Genomic DNA, 20886 nt, shown 5'->3' on the forward strand with positions numbered 1-20886 from the left:
GTGCCCTTTTGTGTTTATCTCCAGAATTTCATTACTCCCCTACACCAGGCTACCATTTTACGTGTGTGCTATATGGTACTATATTAAGTAATATTTTTTAAACCCTTAGCATTACACAAACTTGAGAGAGTAAGTCTTTGTAATATTGCACCAGACGTACCAAAGTCAGGAAAGGCAAGTAGTGCTTGACCAGTTAATGCTAAAAACAGACCGTTAAAGTTGTCCTTGGTCAACATGTGTGATGATGATGAGGAGAAAGGCTGGATATGCTCACGCCGCCCTGAAGGTTTTTCCAGATTTCAAATGACAAAATAAACTTGTGTGGTGTGGCCAAAAGCAAGCAGGGCAGCAAATAAGCAGTTGTCAGTGTAGTGGGCAGTGAAAAAAAGTTACACACCTTCTTATCAAACATTTCAGAGTCGTTAACCTGTTACTCTCCTTGCGCTCACTGCTGTCAAGCAACTTTTCTACTTTTCTAAAAGAGTAAAGAAGTTTGTCAGACTCCCTGACCCTCCCTCTCTTCTCCGGCCTTTTCTCTTGTTATATTCTTCACAGTTATAAAGGAATGGCCTCTCATGCCTAAGTCCAGGTAATCTTTTGGATCCTGCCGCAGTCAGGTAGGCAGCCTGTTGCGCCACTGTTGCCCAGGGCACCTTGTCCTCACTGCAGCAGGTGTTGTGTCCCAGAGGTGCTAACCACTCCTAGGGAGCTCGAAGGCTGTAATCTCCTGCTATCTTTTACCATCTCTGCACTTTTTCTTTTTCACTGAGTTATTGATTGTTAGAGACTGATGGAGATTAGATGATGGAGTGTGGAGATTAGAGATATAGAATTTAGAATAGAAATAGAAATTTACTAACCTATTCCTATGTGTGCAGGCTTCACAGTGTGATAAAACATATTATTGCTGGAGTCCTGAGTTCAGTTACTATTAGAATGCAAAGCGGAAGGTATTACCTTGTCAAGGTTGTTGTGGTCACATCCACCATTAAGCAGATTTAAAGAATGATTTTCACCATAGGCTGCACTTTAGATGGATTGGTTTTGCATTCACTATGAAGGATTACTACAATTCTCACCATGTCTTTTCTACTCTGTTGGACACCTTCACTCACAGTGCAGTAGTTTTTGCACTTATACAAAGTCACTGAAAGAAACTGTTGCATAATTTGACAGACGCCATTGCGGGAGGGTATTAGGCAGTGAAAAATAAGGAGAAAAATACATGCATACATATTTTTGTGTCTCAGTTTGTCAGTGTTGTGAAAATTTTGCATTTCCATTTCATGGTCTTTTCTTCTAGCGCCACCAGTGGGTTGATTTCTGGTGTTATGAGTGAAATGTGAAAACTGCCGGCTGGATTGCTATGAAATGTGGTGCATTCATGTTCCCCTCAGAATTTATTTGACAGCTTTGGAAATCCCTTAGCTTTTTAAACCGCACTCAGCCACTGAGTTATGATTGTCGACGACCTTTTCATCGGTTATTGCTTTGTAGAAGAAACAATATAATTTGTCTCAGATCCTCAGACCAGGTGACTTTTTCATATTGTGGTCCAGAATCTTGACCAGTCTCATAAGCTGCTCTGTGATGGTGTCAGCTGTCAGGCAGTGATGCATCGGCACTCAACTGAGGCAAAGCCATCCTGTTGTCATTACACTTCTATTAACAGTCACATCACTTTGCTCCCAGATGCACTGGGCTGAAACCAGTAAGACTCATCATCACTGTCACAGAGCCATCTTATCTGACCTTCAGACATAAACCCATACACTCCGCAGGCAGACAGCCTCACCATCTCCGCTATGAGTCATTACACCCACTCTGGGTGAATGGCAATTCATTTGGGCTGTGTGCTTGTGTGTAAGACACTGTGTTAATGTGTGAATGATGCCTACGCGCGCACACACACACACACACACACACACACACACACACACACACACACACACACACACACACACACACACACACATTTTCATCAAAGTCACTACATCAAATAAATTCGATGAAACTAATTTGACCTTTGCCAGGTTGGCGTGGTAATCCTCCTCCCGAATCAAGAAAGGTGCTAATATCCTGCATCACAGATTAGATCGAATGTGGGATTACCCAAGTCCTCTTATTGCCGTAATCTTATGGAAGTGCATGCTCATGAGCTGTACGTGCCTAGACTTTATTAAACAATTTCCATCACAGAGAAGATACATCATCAGAACCTTATTATTGCATACTTCATCAAAAGGTCGTCGTATTATGGTTAGCCTCTTGATGTTACTGCCAGCTTGTGAAAATGATATATTTCCTTTGATAGCAAAGAGCTCATTGAGATGATGTAGATTTGGGAAAAATAATACAAAGTGTGAGAGAAGTGAGTCATGCAGGATAACACCACAGGCACTGCCTGTAGTGTAGATTATTAAAAGATGTTTAATAACACAACAAAAATGCATGAAAGAAGCACAATGTTTACACTATACACTGCACCTTGAATAAACATTATAATGAAGGATAAGGACCCAAAATGAGGCATTAAGTACCTCTGTTAATGACCTCATTAGCATTACTACATTATGTTTATCATAGAGAATCAACAACATTAAAAAGCTCATGTGCCTCCTGCTGTAGGTGACTGCGGTTTTTACATTTTTTCAGGTCCATCTCAAAGCAGTTCTCACACACACCCATATGTACACTGAAAAAGTTGTTGGTTGCTCTAATCATTTTCCTGTCCACACTGGCTTTAATATCATTCCCAGGCCAACTCTGTCTCCGAGAAATTATATTTACATACAACTAGTTTGAAACAGCAAATACGTTTTGAAGATAATTGCGACCAGATCATGTTTTCTATTAACGTAATGGGGAGCTGTTCTTAATTTTGAATTTAAGTGTTTGGAAAGTTGCAAATATATTGATAATGAATGTATCAGTACAATGTTCACAGATAACGTGTTTTCTGCCAAAATATCTGATCTTTGAGCACAGCATCCACTTATAGTGACAAGTTGTTGCCAAAAAGCTTTATGATCAGACACTAATTGTGCATTTTGGTGAACTAATCCCTAAAAATGATTAGTCTCTAGTTCATTGATAAGTTCAGTTTAGTGCAGGGCTGTTTGTTTTTGTTTTCCACTACTTCTACTTGTGCCCACCAGCATGTGGAGTAAAGCAGAGCCTTTCACAAAGATAATTTCTTTATACATATTTATGCTCATTATTCCTTATGAATTTAGTCCAGAGCTTCTGGGACCAAAATGTTCTATCATCAACGTTATCCTAGTTTTCTGGTTTACTATTGAGAAAGTGAGCTTATGTAAATAAGACAGAAGCTTTTGGGGACTCTGGCCTTTTCTTATCCAACACACTCTCTCCAAGTTTATTGGAAGTTATTACAAAAGAAATCTATACAGAAAGATATCCTGTTTTATTCCTTACAAAGCATTATGTGGGATTTTTAAAATTTGCTTTTTTGGGGGCAAAATTGCAGTAATATTTTTATTTTAAGGTATAATACAATAGGATATTATAAAATAATATATTACACTAGATATATAGTATGATAGAGAGCTCATAATGTTCTTTAATATACAATCCCCTAAAATAGCTTATGAAACATTATCATGAAGTGTTATGTCCCTGATGCTGAAAATGTAATTGAGAGAAACCCAGACAAGCTTTTATTCTCAGAGGCTTCAGAGTAGAACTGTGCATAATATTCATCATAGTGACATTAAGAATAAAAGAGTACAATACCACAGTCCTTCATAGCATTGAAAAATATACCAAAATACAGGATGGAGGGATGCAATAAAATCTAAAAAGAAAAAAAAAGTTATCCCTGAAATGACTCCTGGCTGGTCTAATCTTAAAACTCAGCCTGATTGTGATCTGCTCTACAGAGAGCCATGTAATATCTGCAGCGGTGCAGAGATCTCTGAGCAGCAGCTGTGGGTTTCAGGCGCTGCAGGGGGAGGAAAGGTGCCCTGGTACTGGAAGGAAAGCCTGTTCTCAGAAGGAATGGTTACCTCAGATGACACTTAAACATACACCTACACACACACACCAAAGCCTCTATACATGGCCATACATTACTCACGTCATTGTTGTGTCTAAACCTGCACAGCCCGGTGTACGACTACAGACATGTTGTTTCAACAAAATCGCTACCTGATGCTGCAGCATTGTTCAATCAATTGTGTTGTGCTACCAACATGAGCAAAGTACTGCACCAAACTAGAACTAAAACACCAGTGAATACTGAACAAAACCACTGTTGTTCGCTCTAATGCAATTTGCTGTTTTCTTTTGTTGGATGAAAGTACTGGAACAAATGTTGCAGTTCAATTTTTTATTTAAAAAAAAAAAAAAAAAAAAAGCTCTGTGTGTTTCACTGTGTTGGTGATAATACAGAGAGATAGAAATGCCACTGGTCTAATGTGAACTCCATGTCTAATTATCCTCCATGTCAGCTGATGTTAACAGCATGTTGAGTTAATTGGCCCGGCTGAGTAGCCTTTCTATTCCAAACCTCTCCCACTCCGTGTTTGCACTGTTCCAATGCAGAGGAATTTCCAAGGATATCTATGCAATTCTTTGTAAGGTGCTGTCACGTATCTTGTGTAAACATGATTCACCCTCTAAGGCACAGCAGTATGCAATATGTTTCACACAAATGATTTATCCATAGAGTATTGTATTGACATTTCCTTCAAAACCGTGTAATAATTTAATGCTCTTGTGTGTTGGTGCATAATGCCAAACCCTGCATGTCAACAAAACTTCTGCTGATAATACCGTCTTACTGGAGCCTCTACTCTTGGAATGAACTGCTTTCCATTTCAAGAGATCATAATGAAGTTATTTTTAGTGAGATATAAAATGCTGGGAGAGTTTGAGTTGAGAAAGTTTGCGGGGAAATAAAATACAGCACACTGGGCAACTGGGAGGTCTGGATAATGAGTCTCCGCACACATAATATGTCAAACTGGAAAACAACTGTGAAGTAAACATGCTATATGAAGAATATACACGTGACTTTGACCTAAAATCTGTTTGAGCCCAGAACTTGAGCCAAAGTTTGAGTGGATCTATATTTAAATCTTGTAACCAGCTTCTTTTAACCATTTAGAGATGGAATCTGATAAACTTTATTCATAAACAAAAGACACATTTGTCATTGGAGATCATTATAACTTGCTGATGGTAAAATAACAGTTAATGTATTCCCGTAAGTAGAATTTAATTTTGCGTACACAAAAGGTTAGAGGTTAGGTCTAGTTTCAGCAAACCCATGGAGGTGGGATTCAGTGCATATAATGAATGGCTGCCAACATAAATGGACTTGAACCTGGATCAATCAGCTGATGGGAGTTGTTTCTGCATTACCTCCGCTTTTAGAGAACAATAAGGAGGTAACAAGATTGGCGGGAGCAGTACACTGTCTTTCTACAGATGATATCAGTTGTAACAGATCTGTAAATGCCTGCATTTCAAAGCTTCAGTGGTAGTGTTGTGTGTATCTGCAGCACTGACGGAAAAGTTCTCCCACCGCCTTTCTCCTTTGTTGTCACTTGACTTTCTGTCCGAGTGTTCCTTGTCAGTATGCGAGTGCCACTTAAAGCACGGAGGAACATGTTGCAATCAGTGTGGTGTCTCAGCACTTGATTGTTGAGGATGTTGTGAAGATAATATGCAGATACACTGGAGCGGCTCTGGAAGGAGCTAAATCAGCCAATGGTCTCTTATAGCTAGTCTGATCACATACTTTGCCTCCTCAGAAATCTAAATTAATCATTTCACGGACTAGCATGCTTTTCTTCTCATGTATATTTTAGCTTAATCTCCCATGTATATAAAATATGACCACCAGCACATGAATCACTGCAGGTTGGGGGAAAAAAAAAGATTCTCTTACCCAGGGCCAGGGCTTAAAGTGGGATTTAGCGGGTGGGGGATCCCTAAGATCTGGAGAAAGAAATTCAGCCCTGGACTCATCCACTGGGGTTGGTCCGTACTGATGGCATAAATTGCTGCGCCCTACTTCTGCGTCAGTCTTGAATGTCAACGCACAGACAGCACGCCATGCTGTTCTGGACTGTTCTGGCCCACTTTAAGGCCTACTCTCATCCTTTTACTGTCTCTGAAAACACACTGATACTGATACTGTTGCCATGGATGAGACTTGAAACAGGCCCTTCAAAGATTTGCCTCAAGTGCTTTAATGCATCAAAAGTAAATGCTTAACATCTTTACCTGGTTAAATGTCTTTTTTTTCAGTAATTCATGGCCCTGTGCCTTTGGTGACATATTTCAGTTTTAGTGGGTTCATAGAATATTTCAGTGCTCAAAAATCAACTGAAGCATTAATCTTAATGAAATCTGAGTAAAGCAGTACTGTGTGATAATGACCCGTTTGTAAAGGCTCCGATCACTAAGATAGTTAAACTGTCAAAGCTGTGGTCAAATAAATGGCCAGGATACTCGACCCCCGTGCGGCTGACTTGAATGTCAGTCATCTGTCTTCTTGTTCTCCAGCTGGCCTTCAGCCAGCTTGCTATCGATCTGGCAGCGTGTTACTGTTACTGTGGGGAAGGCTTGGAGCTGCATGGTTCAGAGAACATAATTTTCTTTCTTTTCTCTCAAAACGTGTTACGCAGGTATCTCTGTGCAGACATCCCCACCCCTCAGGGCCATGGCTGACATTTTCTCTCTCAGCAGGACGTTTACTTGCTTCATTATAGCCACAGTGATGGCCTTGTCGGTCTCCCCTCCCACAGACTTCTCTTTGTGCCAAGGAAGGCTAATTGCAGCTGTTTCAGGGTCAGGAGCTCAAAAGGGGACTATTTTATAGATAGAATGTACTTTTGTTGGTGTCTTCTGCATGCATTTGGGTGTGCGTGCAAGGTTGTGGGTCCAATTGTGAGTTATTGTTACTGCACCCTATGGGTCAATGTGGTTGACTCAGGATGCTTTATCCCACTTCCACTCTGAACCGTGTTTGAGGTTAAATCAATGTACGTTTTGCTCCACTGCATTTATTTTACTATTATATTTACTTTGAAAATGTAAAATAGTTGTAAAATAGTAAAAATTTGATCCACTTTAACCAGCTAAAGCATTAAAATCTTGCTTTCATTTAGATGCGTAAGTAATAATAATAATATATAATAAAACTGTGAAAGGAATTCTTCTGCAAAATGAGAACTTTTACTTTTAAACCTTTAAACCTTAACATTTTGTTGTTTTTACCTAAATAAAAAATTTCAGATACTGTCTTCATTTGCCTCAACAACTTAACTTAAATGAGTTTTTAAAGATGAGGCTTTACTTTGTCATAATATCGTTTTGGAAAAATATTGTGCTCATCTTTGCCTCCCTACTCGCTCTGTCAGATGCTTCTTTCAGACCTCTTGCATAAGACTCCAGTTAGCATGATACAAACTCAAACAATAAACAGATTACTGACGGATGGAGACGATGGCATCCGCATCGCTGGTGAATATAAATGAACGGCCATGCTGTTGCCCCAAAGGGATCATTAAACTACAATCAACAGCATAGTACTTGTCTCCCCATAACCCACCTGTCTGCCAAGCTGCCTGCCAACCCACTAGTTGGTCCATGCTAAGCGTGTGGTGATAACACTGTAATCAGGCAGCCCACTGCCCCACGGGGAGTTAAATAGAGCGGCTCGCAATAAGTCTGATGAAATCTGCTCCCACTGGGTTGCACTCAAAGACACGACAGAAACACAAACACACTCGTGCAACACACACACACACACACACTGTCCAAAAACACAGAACACACTGCACTCAGCTGTCACATGCAAGCTCACATAATGTACCAGCACACACATATCTGTGTGGACTACATTAGTCATAACACATTCTCTAAAAATGCAGTCCCCTCATCCATTTGAATGGGACCACTGTGTCGGTGCAGCTCCCCAGCAAAACTTGAACCTGGTTTAACTTTTACAGGGATGTACTGCAAAGTTATCCTTCTGATAAATTACACTGTTATGTTCCTTTTACTCTCCGCAACAGCAAAACTTTATCTCATATATAGTATTATATATTTCTGTGCAGTATTGGGCCATCTGATAAACCTTCAGACTCATGGATCGTATTCTGTGTCTCACTGATGGCTATAATAACACTGGCAATATGTTACTTAAACTATAGTTGGTCCTGAAATTTGGAGGCATAGAAACTTGAGACTTGAAGAGCTGAAACTTAGCTGATATTTGGTTTGATCTGGTCAGTGAGAGCAGTGAGAGTTTGTGACTCTGATCCTGTTGTATCCATGATACACATTCCTCTGATGCACAGGGATTGTTGTGTTTTCATTTCCCTGCCTTGTTCTGGATTAAGAAATATTAACATTTTGTGTCATCAGAAGTGTTGGAAGATATTGTGACGTCTTTTCCTAAACTTCTGAGGTCGTCAGCTGTCGTAACCTGTAGTAAACCTGTTGTGAATACCTGCCTTGATTAGTGGGGCAGGGGTACATTGTTCATGACAGCAGAAGCCATTAAAATAATTTGAGCAGCTGTCTCCATACATCATCACGGTCTCGTTAGAATCGTATTATTATATTGATTCTGATGTGCAGCCCGAAGCTGCCTGTGTCCTTGCTTATGGCAGACAGCCAGGATCTGTTTCTTTTAACAAGAAAGAGGAAGAGGATGACAGCAGTCTGATGGCCTGAGAGGTAAGAGCAGAAGGCTTGTCAGTTTGAATCTCCAAACTGGTTGGGAACATCTGCGCTGGGAAGGGAGTCACACAAGCTTTTGGTGCTTTTCTTTAATATTTGCTGTTGTCATGAGCCGGAGAAATGCACTTAGCTGGAAAAAATTATGCCTCAGCGAAAGTCAGTCTGCTACCACCTTGAACCTAAACTCTGATAAAGGGATAATTTTATAATAGTCTAGGAAATAAGCTCACTTTCTTATAATGATATATAATGATAAGATTGATACCACTCTCATCTGTATCCTTTAAGTATGGAGCTAGAGGCAGCAGATGATTATTTAGCTTAGTGTGAAGCTTGCAAGCAGAGGGAAACTGAGAGCCTGGCTCTGTCAAACACTTAGAGAGTCAGGCTAACCAAGCAAATAGCCTCCTGACTCTATGGCTTCATACTTAACTGACAGTTATGAGAGTGGTTGTGTCAGTCCTCTCCTCTAACTCTTGACCAGAAAGCACAAAAGCATATTTGATGGGGGTCACGACACAACTGTGTAGCTTGTTTGTTCCTTAAAAATATTTTATTGTTTGTCTGCTTTCATTATTTAATTATCCAAGGCTTCTTCTAGAAAATGTGGAAATAACTCAAGGACTTTAAAATTTCCTCTTGAAGTCTGATGTGTTGTATTTTAGTTCTCAGGAAACCAAACCAACGAACCGGTGATATATTAGAAAAACAGCTGATGGTCATGCAGAGGGGCCTACTGGGAAAAAAAAAACAAAAAAACAACATATATAACCAGCTGAGCAGTTCAAAGTATACAGTCTGATGCCAGTGTAATGCTTTTATTGTTTTTGTTCTTTTGAAGCGGCTCAATCTCTCCTCTGTAGCAGATTTACTGCCAGTTTTACCTCCCTCACTCTGAGCTTGCTCCCTGAGGTTCCTGGGCTGGAAATAATCACATGTTTTTAGTCAAACTATCAAGCTTTTAAAGGGCCAGTAGGTAGAACAAGAGACCAGATTTTTTTTTTTTTTTTTTGTATTCCAGGACATATGATGATACAGTGATGTTACAGATATGATTCCTGAGCTGCTCACACAAGCAAGAACTACACCAGCAAAACTAAAGTGCATGTTAATGTAATAAATCAAAAGACGTTTCAGGTGTTTTGAAAAGGTCTTGGCAGGATTGTGTAGGATGCACAGTATAGTATGTTCTGTCTATTTAAAGCACTCTGCATTAAGTAGGGTACGTATGAGTCTGTTGTGGAAGTCGTCATGTAAGCCTTGACCCAGTGTGGGTGCCTGCTAGAATTGTACTCCATTGACAGCAAACTCACACATTATAAATATACTCATAAAGCTAAAAGGGTCAGAGAAATATATCTGCAATGCAATATACTGCTGTAGGTACTGGAAGCACAGAAGCTGAAAGTGTTTTCCTCTGAGCTAGAGGTCTATTCATGCATGACTTTGTGTGTGTGCACGTTGTCTTCTTTTTTACTACTTTTTTTTTTAGCACTTCTTAAATGTGATAATTTTAATGATCCAGGTGTAAAATACATATGTAGACGTTTCTCTCTCCTTCTTCCTCTCTGTTCTGGATTGGATTCAGGGTTTATTTATAGCTTCTGAGTTGTGTGGTAGTTTTGCTGTAGCTGTCTCCAAAGCGACCAACTTCTCACTTCCCACTCTCTGACGCAAACAAAAAAGCATCTGTGCAGAGAGGGGGTGTCAACATTGCAATCAAAACAAAAGTAAATCAAACTCTTTTCTGATCACTTCAGTGCAATGAAGGCAACGTTTCCACTAAGTTTCCTGCTTATGTCACATGATTTAATGCGACTCAATATTGAGATTTTCTTCCCACTTTATGCTGTTGTAGCAAGAGATATTATGAGACTTTAAATGAGGCAGTCTTTGCTTTGAGACAAATTGCAGCTATAAAATGGCAGATTATGAGTTATGTGGTGATGGTTTATTGATTTTTAAAATGCTAACTCTAGACGATTTAGCCAGTCCTTCCCTCCAATCTTCAACTTTCGATTTGATCAAACTTTTAAACTCTCTCTTTTTTCCTTTCCCTCTCTGTCCCTATTTCTGTCCTCTTTGCTTGTCTTCCTCTGCAGATTGAAGACATTGTCACTCGCATCCAGGATGAGACAGAGGGTGTTCCCATCAGAACTGTCAAAAGCTTCATGACCAAAATCCCCAGCGTTGTCACAGGTAAGAAATGGAGAGAGAAAAAGAGACTGACAGTGACAGACCCTGTAAGCAAGCAGCTGACCCCATCCTGTGGGTAAGCCCCATAGCAATGGTGAATGGTGATACATGGTATTCCTCCAGCTCCAGAGTCACACACTTATACCCAAAACAGAATGTGTTTTGTGGCTGCATTTCATTGTGATTGTGTCAAGACTGCTTTGTTTCTTCTGCAATGGATCACTGGAGGATAGCTGAATAGCTGGAGGGAAAGTGAGAGGACAACATATGATTTAATGAGTGTGCAAACAGAATGAGTAATGTTGTCCTCCTACTGTCAAGGTGCCCTTCAGCAAGACAGTCAACTTCTGACTACTTCAATGAAGCTGGGACCGTAGGGGTCAGTGTTTGGACCTATATGAATGTGAATCACTGGGAAACACATTCAGTCAAGCTTTGCGAATAAATAAACATTTAAAATAGAAAAGTAAAAACATTACTAGCCAGCTGAACCTGACAGGTGTGGAAGAACGTTTGCTACCTTGGCCGCTGGCTGTAGTCGCTTCGCTTGATAACCTAAATCACTTTAACAGGCTGGAGCCGCAGCGGGAGGCTTTGACACACCCCAAGCAAATGATGGAAACAACAAAAGGCTATTATCATTCTTCTTTTTTTCAGTCCTTGCACTTATGGAAAATGCATTACCCCAATATGCCATAAGCAGAGTGTATCAATAAACACAATTACTACAGCAGCAGATGGATGTGCAGCAGCTCAAATGTTTGCAGCTGAGTGCCGAGGGCCAGAAAACTAATGAATGATGGAGAATTAAACACCGCCTCCCTCAGGACTCAGAGAAAGCAGAGGGGAAGCACAGATAAGATGATACGCCATCTCCACTGCACACAAAAAAAAGCTTTTTAGGAGGTTTACCTATCATACCCATTACAGAAAATTATGTCAGGTCTCTAAATGTTACTCTCCTGAGTGCCAGTGGCATGAGATAATCTTCATTTTCAGGGGTTAAAGACTTTACTTGGCTCATTATTTCATTTTGGAGATGAGCTTGGTATGAAATAGTGAGAAAGTTTATTATTTCTTCATTAATTCTCACGTTTCTTATTTCTTGGAAAACCTATCAGCAGGCTGAATTAGTCTGAAGCCAGTGAAAATGCCTTCGATTACATATAATGTTCAGTGCGCTTTTTCTTGCAGTTGTTGTAATTGTTTTTATTAATTAGTTTTCCTTTGTTTTCACACTTAGTTTTTGTTTTTATTTGAAGAGGAGAAATAATGAAAAAAAAACTTTAGTTAAATATTTAAATTTAGCCCTAAAGTGATGAAAATGCTCAATTTTCCTCTTCCTTTCTTCGACCTTTCCAACTTTTTCCCCTGTCCTCCTCCATTTTTTAAGTCACACCATGTCTCTCCCAGCATTTCATCAGGACCACACACTCTGTAACATTCATTTGTCTCTCTCTGTCTGACCTGATTCAGGTACAGATATCGTACAGTGGCTGATGAAGAACCTGTCCATCGAGGATCCAGGTAGGTTTTGAAAAATGACACCAGACCTGTGCTGAATGTTAGGACTTTGTTTAAAGGCCACAGGCTCCTATGAGAGAAGACGTCCTATAGCACTGAAGCATCTTCCTCATAAAAAGATGTGCAAGTACAGGAGGAACAAAAAAACATACTGGGTGCAGGATTCTCCAGTGTATATAATACAGTAACAAGTATATATCCAGTAAAATTAAAGCATGACGTGTTCTTAATGTGGCTGTTAAATTTACTCTGAAGTAGAATCACTGCACAATATGAAAGACACGGGTACATTTAACTTAATGTTGAGAACTGACTTGAAATGGAAACCAGATATAAGTTTCACCCGGTGTTCACTCTCACCAACGGTCCAGTTAATGAGAGGTCTGACACAGTGTGTGGTAGCTGCTTCAGGCCTTTCAACAGGAAAAATCCTCTGGTGTGCAGGGCATACAATTTACCTTTTTAGAAACACAAACACTGCTATGTTTGAAAGAAATATAAGATCTTTGCAGTAAGCCTTGATTGCCACCTTGGCTTAACAGACTTTACTTACAAAGGCTCAAATATTATGAAAGTAAGAAAATAAGAAAAGTTTTGACAAAAAAATAAATAAAATAAAAAATAGTGGCTAGTATTTGCTATGGATTTGTTGTTCAGTTGGCCTGACCCGAGGCATGGTGGTGGGAGAGCAGTGTTTCTTGTTGGTACAGTATCCCACGGTGTGGACACTGAGTCAGTCATTGAGTCATCCATGTACATTCCAGCTTCCTCAGGACTGAGTCCTATAGCTGAAATCCCATTTGAAACAACAATGATACAACAGGCTATTTAAATATGTGGTAAATTGTGATCAATAACATTATATAAAGCAAGTGTTTGACCTTTGAATGACGTAAAAATTTCTTTTTATTTTTTTGGGGGGCGGGGGGGGGGGGGGGTGTTATCCAATAAGAAAATCTTCATACTGTATTCTTATTGTTATTGTGTTTATTCATGTCTTGTTCCAAAATGTCATTTGAGTTCACGATCCTGATGTTGATACTGCTTAGTTAATTCCTTCCATAATTCCTGAGGAACCTGCTGTGATCTGTACTCCATGTTCTGTTCCTTTCACAGCTGAGGCCATGCACATCGGGAGCCTCATCGCAGCTCAGGGGTACTTCTTCCCTATCTCAGACCACGTCCTCTCCCTCAAAGACGATGGCACTTTCTATCGCTTTCAGGTGAGCAAGAGCACCGGGGGAGACACTGAAGTGGTAAAAGTGGCCGCATTTAGAATCAATAAATCGTGTTTACTTAATATTTAAACGGTTCAAGACTGATACTCACCATGTGACCAAGTAAATTCTGTGAAAACTGGCTTTTAGGTACTCAGTGTCTTGGGCTGATGTCTGTAAAAGTGGGGTCATAGTCAGGTTTAGGGTTACATGATCTGTTGAGAAACCAGAAATAGGTAATTGATCATTTGCTGAACCTCTCTTTCGCCATCTGATACTGAGCTGAGTATCAAATTTTGCCAAGAAAGCCATTACATTGATTTTGAGACATTACTGTTACACATACAAGAGCTACCCAACCCACATGGGTTTACAAGACACTGCTTACATAACTTTCAGAAGCAAGAGAAAACGACTCACATCATGATGGTGATAGACTGAAAACTGAGCTATGTCAGCAATTAACAGATAGGTAAAAAGGTAAGAACTACTGTCATGCAGGCTCACAATTCTAGGGTCTCCATTTCTGCTACTTGAAAATGTGTATGAAAAAGCTTTCGAATAATGGCTCTTCATTGTAAACAGATTACAGTACATTTTTTTTTTACTTTTGTAATAGACCTAAGCTCAAACTAATCCCGTATTCATCCTGCATTAGTGTGAGAGATACTGAAAAGTCCAGTGAAGTTAATCTGATTGTGGTGACGCTTACTCTCATAAAGACCCCAATCAGCCATTGAAGATTACTTGTTTCATTATAGAATTACACACCAATCTTGATCTTTATGACAAAAGGTCCCGTCCCCCATCTACAGCTTCTTCTGTACTATGTTGGGATCCTGGGACCCCATTAAAAATGTATGGTGAGCTCTTAAAATATTCATCAAGCGAGTGAGTGAAGCAGGTCTGGGTTCGGGCTGAGTAGGCGGGTACCAAACGCCTGACAAAGAGACGTAGTGTAGCAGAGTAGTACACTAGAATTAGAGTCTCGTCAAGGGACAAAAAGGAAAGCAAAGCGTGCTGACATTTTACTCCTCCTTCACTGTTCATAGATAAAACAGTGGCATTAAAGTCACAGATTAATTATGCCAGGCTGTTTTATCCTGAATTTCCTAATTAAAAAGGGGAAACAATGTTTTCAAATTCATCAGGGGGGAACGGCGAGGCGGCACGGGGCGAGATTAGAATGATCTCTGTGTAGCATCGTCTTCCTTCCTATTCACCCAGTCATGTTGGAGGGCTGAGTCTCCACCAGAGCTAGAGGAGCAGTTTAATTAAACCAGACGACAGTGCACATTGCTGTGCTTTGACCTTGGTTCTCCTCCTTCAAAGTGAAGTGGAGGAGAAGACAAGAGGAGGAGGAAGAGGAGGAGGAGGGCTGTTTGCCATAGCAGAAGAGCTTCATAAAGATAATCACCATTCATTAGCATTTCATTTTTCAGGCATATTAAGTGCTAGACAAAGAGAAACACTATGTAATCTCTCTCCTCATTGAAACAACTAAAGATGGTTTTAAAACTGTGATTCAAAACCATGTGAGCAACATCAAATAACAGTCCTATCAGCACCTGTTCCTGGTGGCTTTATTGTTCTGCTTTCCCATTGTTTATTCTGCAGCTTTCATTGCTTCTCGTTTTATTGTGTTGCTGCAGCACACCGACTCCCCTGCAACACCCCAGGATGCCTCTTACTGGTCCAAAAGTTTTAGGAGTCAGCTGTTCTGCATCCGTTCAGTCATGATAATAAAAATATTTTGATTGCTCACATAACGGTGCAAGGCAATGTGCACTGCTGTGTCTCAGAGGCAAAACAACTGTCTTGTAAAGGTCATTGCCATCACTCCGGTTCTGTTGGAAAGTTTGGAAAGTACACTTCACGGTTTTTTTTTTGATTATAGATTTCAATCTTTGAACTTCTGCCAATATTATGCAGCAATGCAGCATCGTTATTGTGTGTGTGTGTCAGTGAAATACAAATCATTGGCTGATCCATATCTTTCGACTCTCACCTTTTCACTTTGTTCCCCCTCAGGCTCCGTATTTCTGGCCGTCAAACTGTTGGGAGCCTGAAAACACAGACTACGGTGAGAATCTTAGAGAGATACACTGACATTTTGTAGTTTTTTTTTTTTTTTTTTTTTTTAATTATTATTTTAGGAAACCTCTGTGTATGAAACATTTAATTTATTTGTGTTTTAGATTGTCAGAAAGAAACATATCCTCCGCTGTGTTTTAAAGAGCAATGCTTGGTCATAAAATTGAAGAAACAGTTCCTAAATAGTAATATAGAACCACTATGTGGAACAAAAAAAGACTATAACAGCTATTGTATTCAGGGAAGGATTGATAGAATGATCAATCTTCTGTAGCTGTACGCAAATGTTAATAGCTTGGCAGTGGAGTTGAACTGAACTCCCACAATAATCTTCTCTTAAATAAATAACTATATAACTATACAGAACAGATAATTGTGTCAGTTTCTGTACAGAACATGCACAAGGTTAAAAGAGGCTAACAGGCAAATCTATGGGCTGTGACAACCAATTAGATAGTTCATAGCACAGGGCTGAATCAACACTTTAACTTTGACACTTAACTTTACAAACCTGTGGATATCAGCCAGCTATTTGATATGACCAGACATTTCTACTTGATCACACTTGCAAAAACTGTGCGGAAAACCCAATTCAATTTCATGTAATTACTTAAATGTGCAATTTTACTTTTGTAACTTTACACAGCAGAGTTTATTTATATAAGGTTTATATAAAGTGCTTCATCTTGCAACTTTACACATAAAAAATGGTTGTTATCATCCTCAGTGTGGTCTTAGTATACTAATAATACTGGCCTTAAAAAGTCCATAATATTATAACCCCCCACTGAGCTATGTGCTGTAGCACAACTTGTCCGTTTTGCTGTGGAGAGGAACAGTAAACAGGATTAATCAATCACCGTTCCACTTCCTGCCCTTCATCCTGTCACAGAGGCAGCCATGGCTGGAGTTTAGGGCTCAGTACCTCTTCACGCTCCACCTCATAATCCTAAAGCAACAGATAGATGGACAGGCACACTCTGAAACTGATTATACTCTCATACCATGGGAGGAGAGGAGAGGTGAGGCAGGTGTATAGGGGGATGAGAGATGCATGGGTGAGTGGATGAATGGAGGGGGAGGCGAATGTGTATAGGCTACTGATAAATCTCAGTCTTCAATCCTGTCTGTCCCCCTCTCTATCAGCTATCTACCTGTGCAAGCGGACCATGCAGAATAAGACCAGGCTGGAGCTGGCAGATTATGAGGCGGTGAGTGCTCGACTGTTCCGCTAAGCTATTACTTCTTAGTATTGATCTGTGTGTCAAGCTCGGGGCAGAAAAACACAACCTCTTAAAGGTCAGACTTGTGTGTGTCTTGACATGATGTGTGATCTAAATTGCATCTCTAAGCAGACACAAACTGTGGAATGTCTTAAAATGTCATTTTTTTTTCAGTTCAGATTTTTTTTTTTTTTTTTCCTCTTGGAGAGTGTGTGATCATAACATGTCCCCGTCTCTGTATCTGGTTTCTAACAGGAGAACTTAGCCAGGCTGCAAAGAGCCTTTGCCAGGAAGTGGGAGTTTATCTACATGCAGGCTGAGGCCCAGGTCAAGTAAGTGTGCTCTGTTACCACGGCAACACATGAAACTACAATGCCCACAGTGATGTCATTTACACCTAAGGTATAAACAATACAGTACAATCTCAGTGTGACATTCCCCATGTTAACTCTCCTGTAATGGAGTTCCCTATAGCATGACCTATCCAGTGTGATCGGAACACCACAGGTCTACTGCTTTATGTTTCTGAGATAGATTACAGGACAAATCAGTTTTCTTAAATTTGATTTATTACGGATTAAAAAAAACAAAAACAAATCCAAAGGATAACATGTTAAAGTAAGAACACTTTTAACACATTTAAAAAGACTGGTGAACACCCACAGAAGATGGTGCACAGACAGGAGCAGGGACCAAACCCCTGAGCACATATTGTTAAAACTGATGGACAGTCCTTGACTTTATAACCTCTGGTCTATCTCTCCCGCTCTTCTTATCCTCCCATCCTGATTCAACTGCTACATCTAATGCTGATGCCAGAAACGCTACAACATTTCTCACACTGACTGATCTCATCTGCAGGATCGACAGGAAAAAGGATAAAACTGAGAGGAAGATCCTTGACAGCCAGGAGAGAGCCTTCTGGGACGTCCACAGACCTGTGGTAAGCTTCAGTCTGTGAATGTGAGATTATAGCCGCCCACCTTATCTTCCATCCGCATTCTGTGTCTTTTCCATCTTTCCACAGCTCTGTTTGGGTTTACTGTAAAATATCACAGAGATTCCTAAAATGTAAGACTTAAAATCCCCAGTGTTCACTGAAATAATGTGTTTCTTTTCCAGCCTGGATGTGTTAACACCACAGAGATGGACATCAGAAAATGTAGACGCATGAAGAACCCTCATAGAGTTAAAAAGGTATGAGCTCTGATGACAAGATTGTGACACTGAACCGTGTGAACTAACATTTTTATTAAGAGTCCTGAGAGTCTGAGCTACATTTCTAAGTAGTTTCATAAAACCTTCACTCACTGGTATCTGTTTAAAACAAATGCTTACATATGGAAATTAAATAAAAATATAAATCACTTTAATTTCAGGAATGTTTGTTTTTCTGCCGCGCTGTTCCTTACAGTGAGATTGATTTCCATGCGTGCAATCATTTTTGAATTAGTTAAATCCATCCCTTCAATTTTACAACACAATGTTGTTTTCATGCCTTTTCTACACTGCGGGAAAATAATAAGCATTGTATTTCTCTGTTACTTCTCCCACTTCTCCTCTCTCATCATGTTCAAACGGTCCAGTCCGTGTACGGTTTGGTGGAGGAGGGAACGCAGTCTCAGAGTCCCATGCACACTCCCGCGCATCAATGCAGAAAAGGCACCAAGGAGGATGTGGAGAAGGAGGTGAAAATCTGTCCAAACATTGTTGGAGAAATTGCCAAAATGATGAACTCACATTAATAATCTTTCTGTGCTGGTGTTTACCCCACCAACATCTGATTTCATTCCATACATGGTCTTTTTTTTTTATCATAGTTGTACTGAGGTACACTACACCATTTTTATTTTCTGTTCTGATACAAAACCAGTGTAAACAAACAATGACTCCTGTCATCTCCTGTTTCAGATCTTATTCCTGAACACCCAGCTAGATCGCCACTGTATGAAGATGTCTAAGGTTGCTGAAAGGTACGGGACGCTCACCTCTCTGCTGCATTAAAAATACTACACGTCCTGAAGAGCATGTCTAATTTTCATCTCTTCAATCTGCACATTACGTTAGCTGAGAAGGGGATACCAGCATTTATCATACAGAGGCCACCTGCTTGCTTTTCAGATCTGCTCTACATCTATAATCAAACAAACCTGTGCTCTCCTGACTTCTCTTGTATCTGTACGAGAACAGTGGCAGATGGAGGTAATTTAGTTTTGACTCCTCTGTCTGAACCTGTGCTGGTTTCAGTTTGGCATTTCGAAGCATCATGTACGTATGAAAAAAAAGCTTTGATTCCAAAGAAGTGCTACTCTTGTTGTCTGAAGGTCATTTGAGTTAGGATTAAGAAGGCGTGTGCAATTTAAAATAAGGCTCAGGCCAGCGCATGTCACTCAAGCATGCATGTCAGATATGTTGCTCCCATCTGTGTGGAACCTCGTTGGAAAAGCGGGAGAATAACAGCAGCCCTGCCTCATCTAACACTACAACATGAGTCAAGAATCCAGGATGAGATGGTTGAAATGAGGTGATAAGATATAGAGGTGCTCCAGGGACATCGAAGAAATCTTATTATATTTCATCACACAGGATATATAGTAAAGTATATCTATACATGAGCACTGAAAACCTTATTTTATTGCAAAAATCTGCCAGTGCAGTTTCCAAAATACCATTTAAGAGGATAAGCACAAAAGATGCTCCAGGCTGGGATAAGGAATAGGACCAGGGCTGGTGTTTCTCTAACTCTCGGAAATTGAACATTATACGTTTTTACAAATGTTGTGTTTAGTGTGAGGCTGTTTTGTTCAGTTGCAATAAGCTGTACCAGAGTTTCTGTTATTTTGTCACCTTCCTCGATACTGTGAGAGAAACATAAAGCGTATATATACATGTGCTGTATATGAGTTTTTGCTCCCTGTCCCTGCCGTGTGGCTGGCACACTTTGGTGTTTGCCTCCCTTACATTTCCATCCTCTGCTCAGCCAGTCAGGACAGCCATTACTTTCCCAGCAGAGCAGAAAAACTGTGATTACTGCTGGCTGTTCGCTCGCTCTGCCTCCACGACCCTTTAACCTCCTGTCTTCACGCGTGGAGCTGGGTTTAATTGGTGCTCCACAGAGCGGAAAGTTTGGGGCATTAACCCCAACCTTGCAACAAACAACATGACATACAGAATCAGTCATGTTGGACGATAACGTTCAAAACAACTGATATCACAGATTTGTTTTTTTCAGTTCATGTTAGGAATAATTTGTCTGCTATAATCACTTTTGGGGTCAGTAAGCACATGATACTCCTGTAGGTTGGAACGATTTCAGTCAAGGATCCAGCCTTTACAGTAAGATTGTGTTGATGTTGAAAGAAAACAACTGAACCTCTGCAGTTAGAAAATCACTTCCTGTATGTGGGTTTACAGAGGTTTGTTGAGGCTTGGTTTATTTTTACTTCAGAGCCAGAATCGGTCTCTGCAGGCTCAACAGCGTAAATCGTAAAACTACTAAATTAAGTGGAAGTACAAGACACAAATATCAATCCAACACAAGTACAGATTTATGCAAAAAACCAATGAGTGCGAAACCCTAATTTCAGGTGAGTTCAGTTGAAAACTGTTTTTATAATATCCTAACAGCTGTTTTAGCATCTCTGAGCACTTTTAGACAATTAAAAAAGGCGACAGACACCAGGAGGAAGCTGGATGATGTTCACTGTACAGTCAAAGGTGGGCTCTCACAGGATGATCCCCCACTTCCAGTTAAAGAGATTTAACTGTTCTTTTGGTTGTGCTGTGCTACCAAAGCACAAATCTTTGAAGACAATGAGGATGTCTTAATTGCACTGCACATGAACACTCAGAGAGAAACTCAGAGAGCAGTTTGTCACGGATTCTCTTCGTGATGCTGCTGCTGTTCGTGG

General features: G+C 40.2%; 1 protein-coding gene across 1 annotated transcript in view; it reads left to right on the plus strand.

The window, feature by feature from the left end:
- LOC121199506 (regulator of G-protein signaling 6-like) overlaps nucleotides 1–20886 on the plus strand; it is a 106995-nt gene that overhangs the window by 39481 nt on the left and 46628 nt on the right. The window contains exons 4-13 of the mRNA XM_041064252.1: nucleotides 10824–10920; nucleotides 12394–12444; nucleotides 13558–13664; nucleotides 15690–15741; nucleotides 16899–16963; nucleotides 17231–17307; nucleotides 17837–17918; nucleotides 18098–18172; nucleotides 18562–18663; nucleotides 18887–18948. Coding sequence (XP_040920186.1) covers nucleotides 10824–10920; nucleotides 12394–12444; nucleotides 13558–13664; nucleotides 15690–15741; nucleotides 16899–16963; nucleotides 17231–17307; nucleotides 17837–17918; nucleotides 18098–18172; nucleotides 18562–18663; nucleotides 18887–18948 — 770 coding nt within the window. The remainder of the gene's footprint in view (nucleotides 1–10823; nucleotides 10921–12393; nucleotides 12445–13557; nucleotides 13665–15689; nucleotides 15742–16898; nucleotides 16964–17230; nucleotides 17308–17836; nucleotides 17919–18097; nucleotides 18173–18561; nucleotides 18664–18886; nucleotides 18949–20886) is intronic.

This window comes from Toxotes jaculatrix, chromosome 19, assembly GCF_017976425.1.
Source record: "Toxotes jaculatrix isolate fToxJac2 chromosome 19, fToxJac2.pri, whole genome shotgun sequence".
Taxonomy (NCBI): domain Eukaryota; kingdom Metazoa; phylum Chordata; class Actinopteri; family Toxotidae; genus Toxotes; species Toxotes jaculatrix.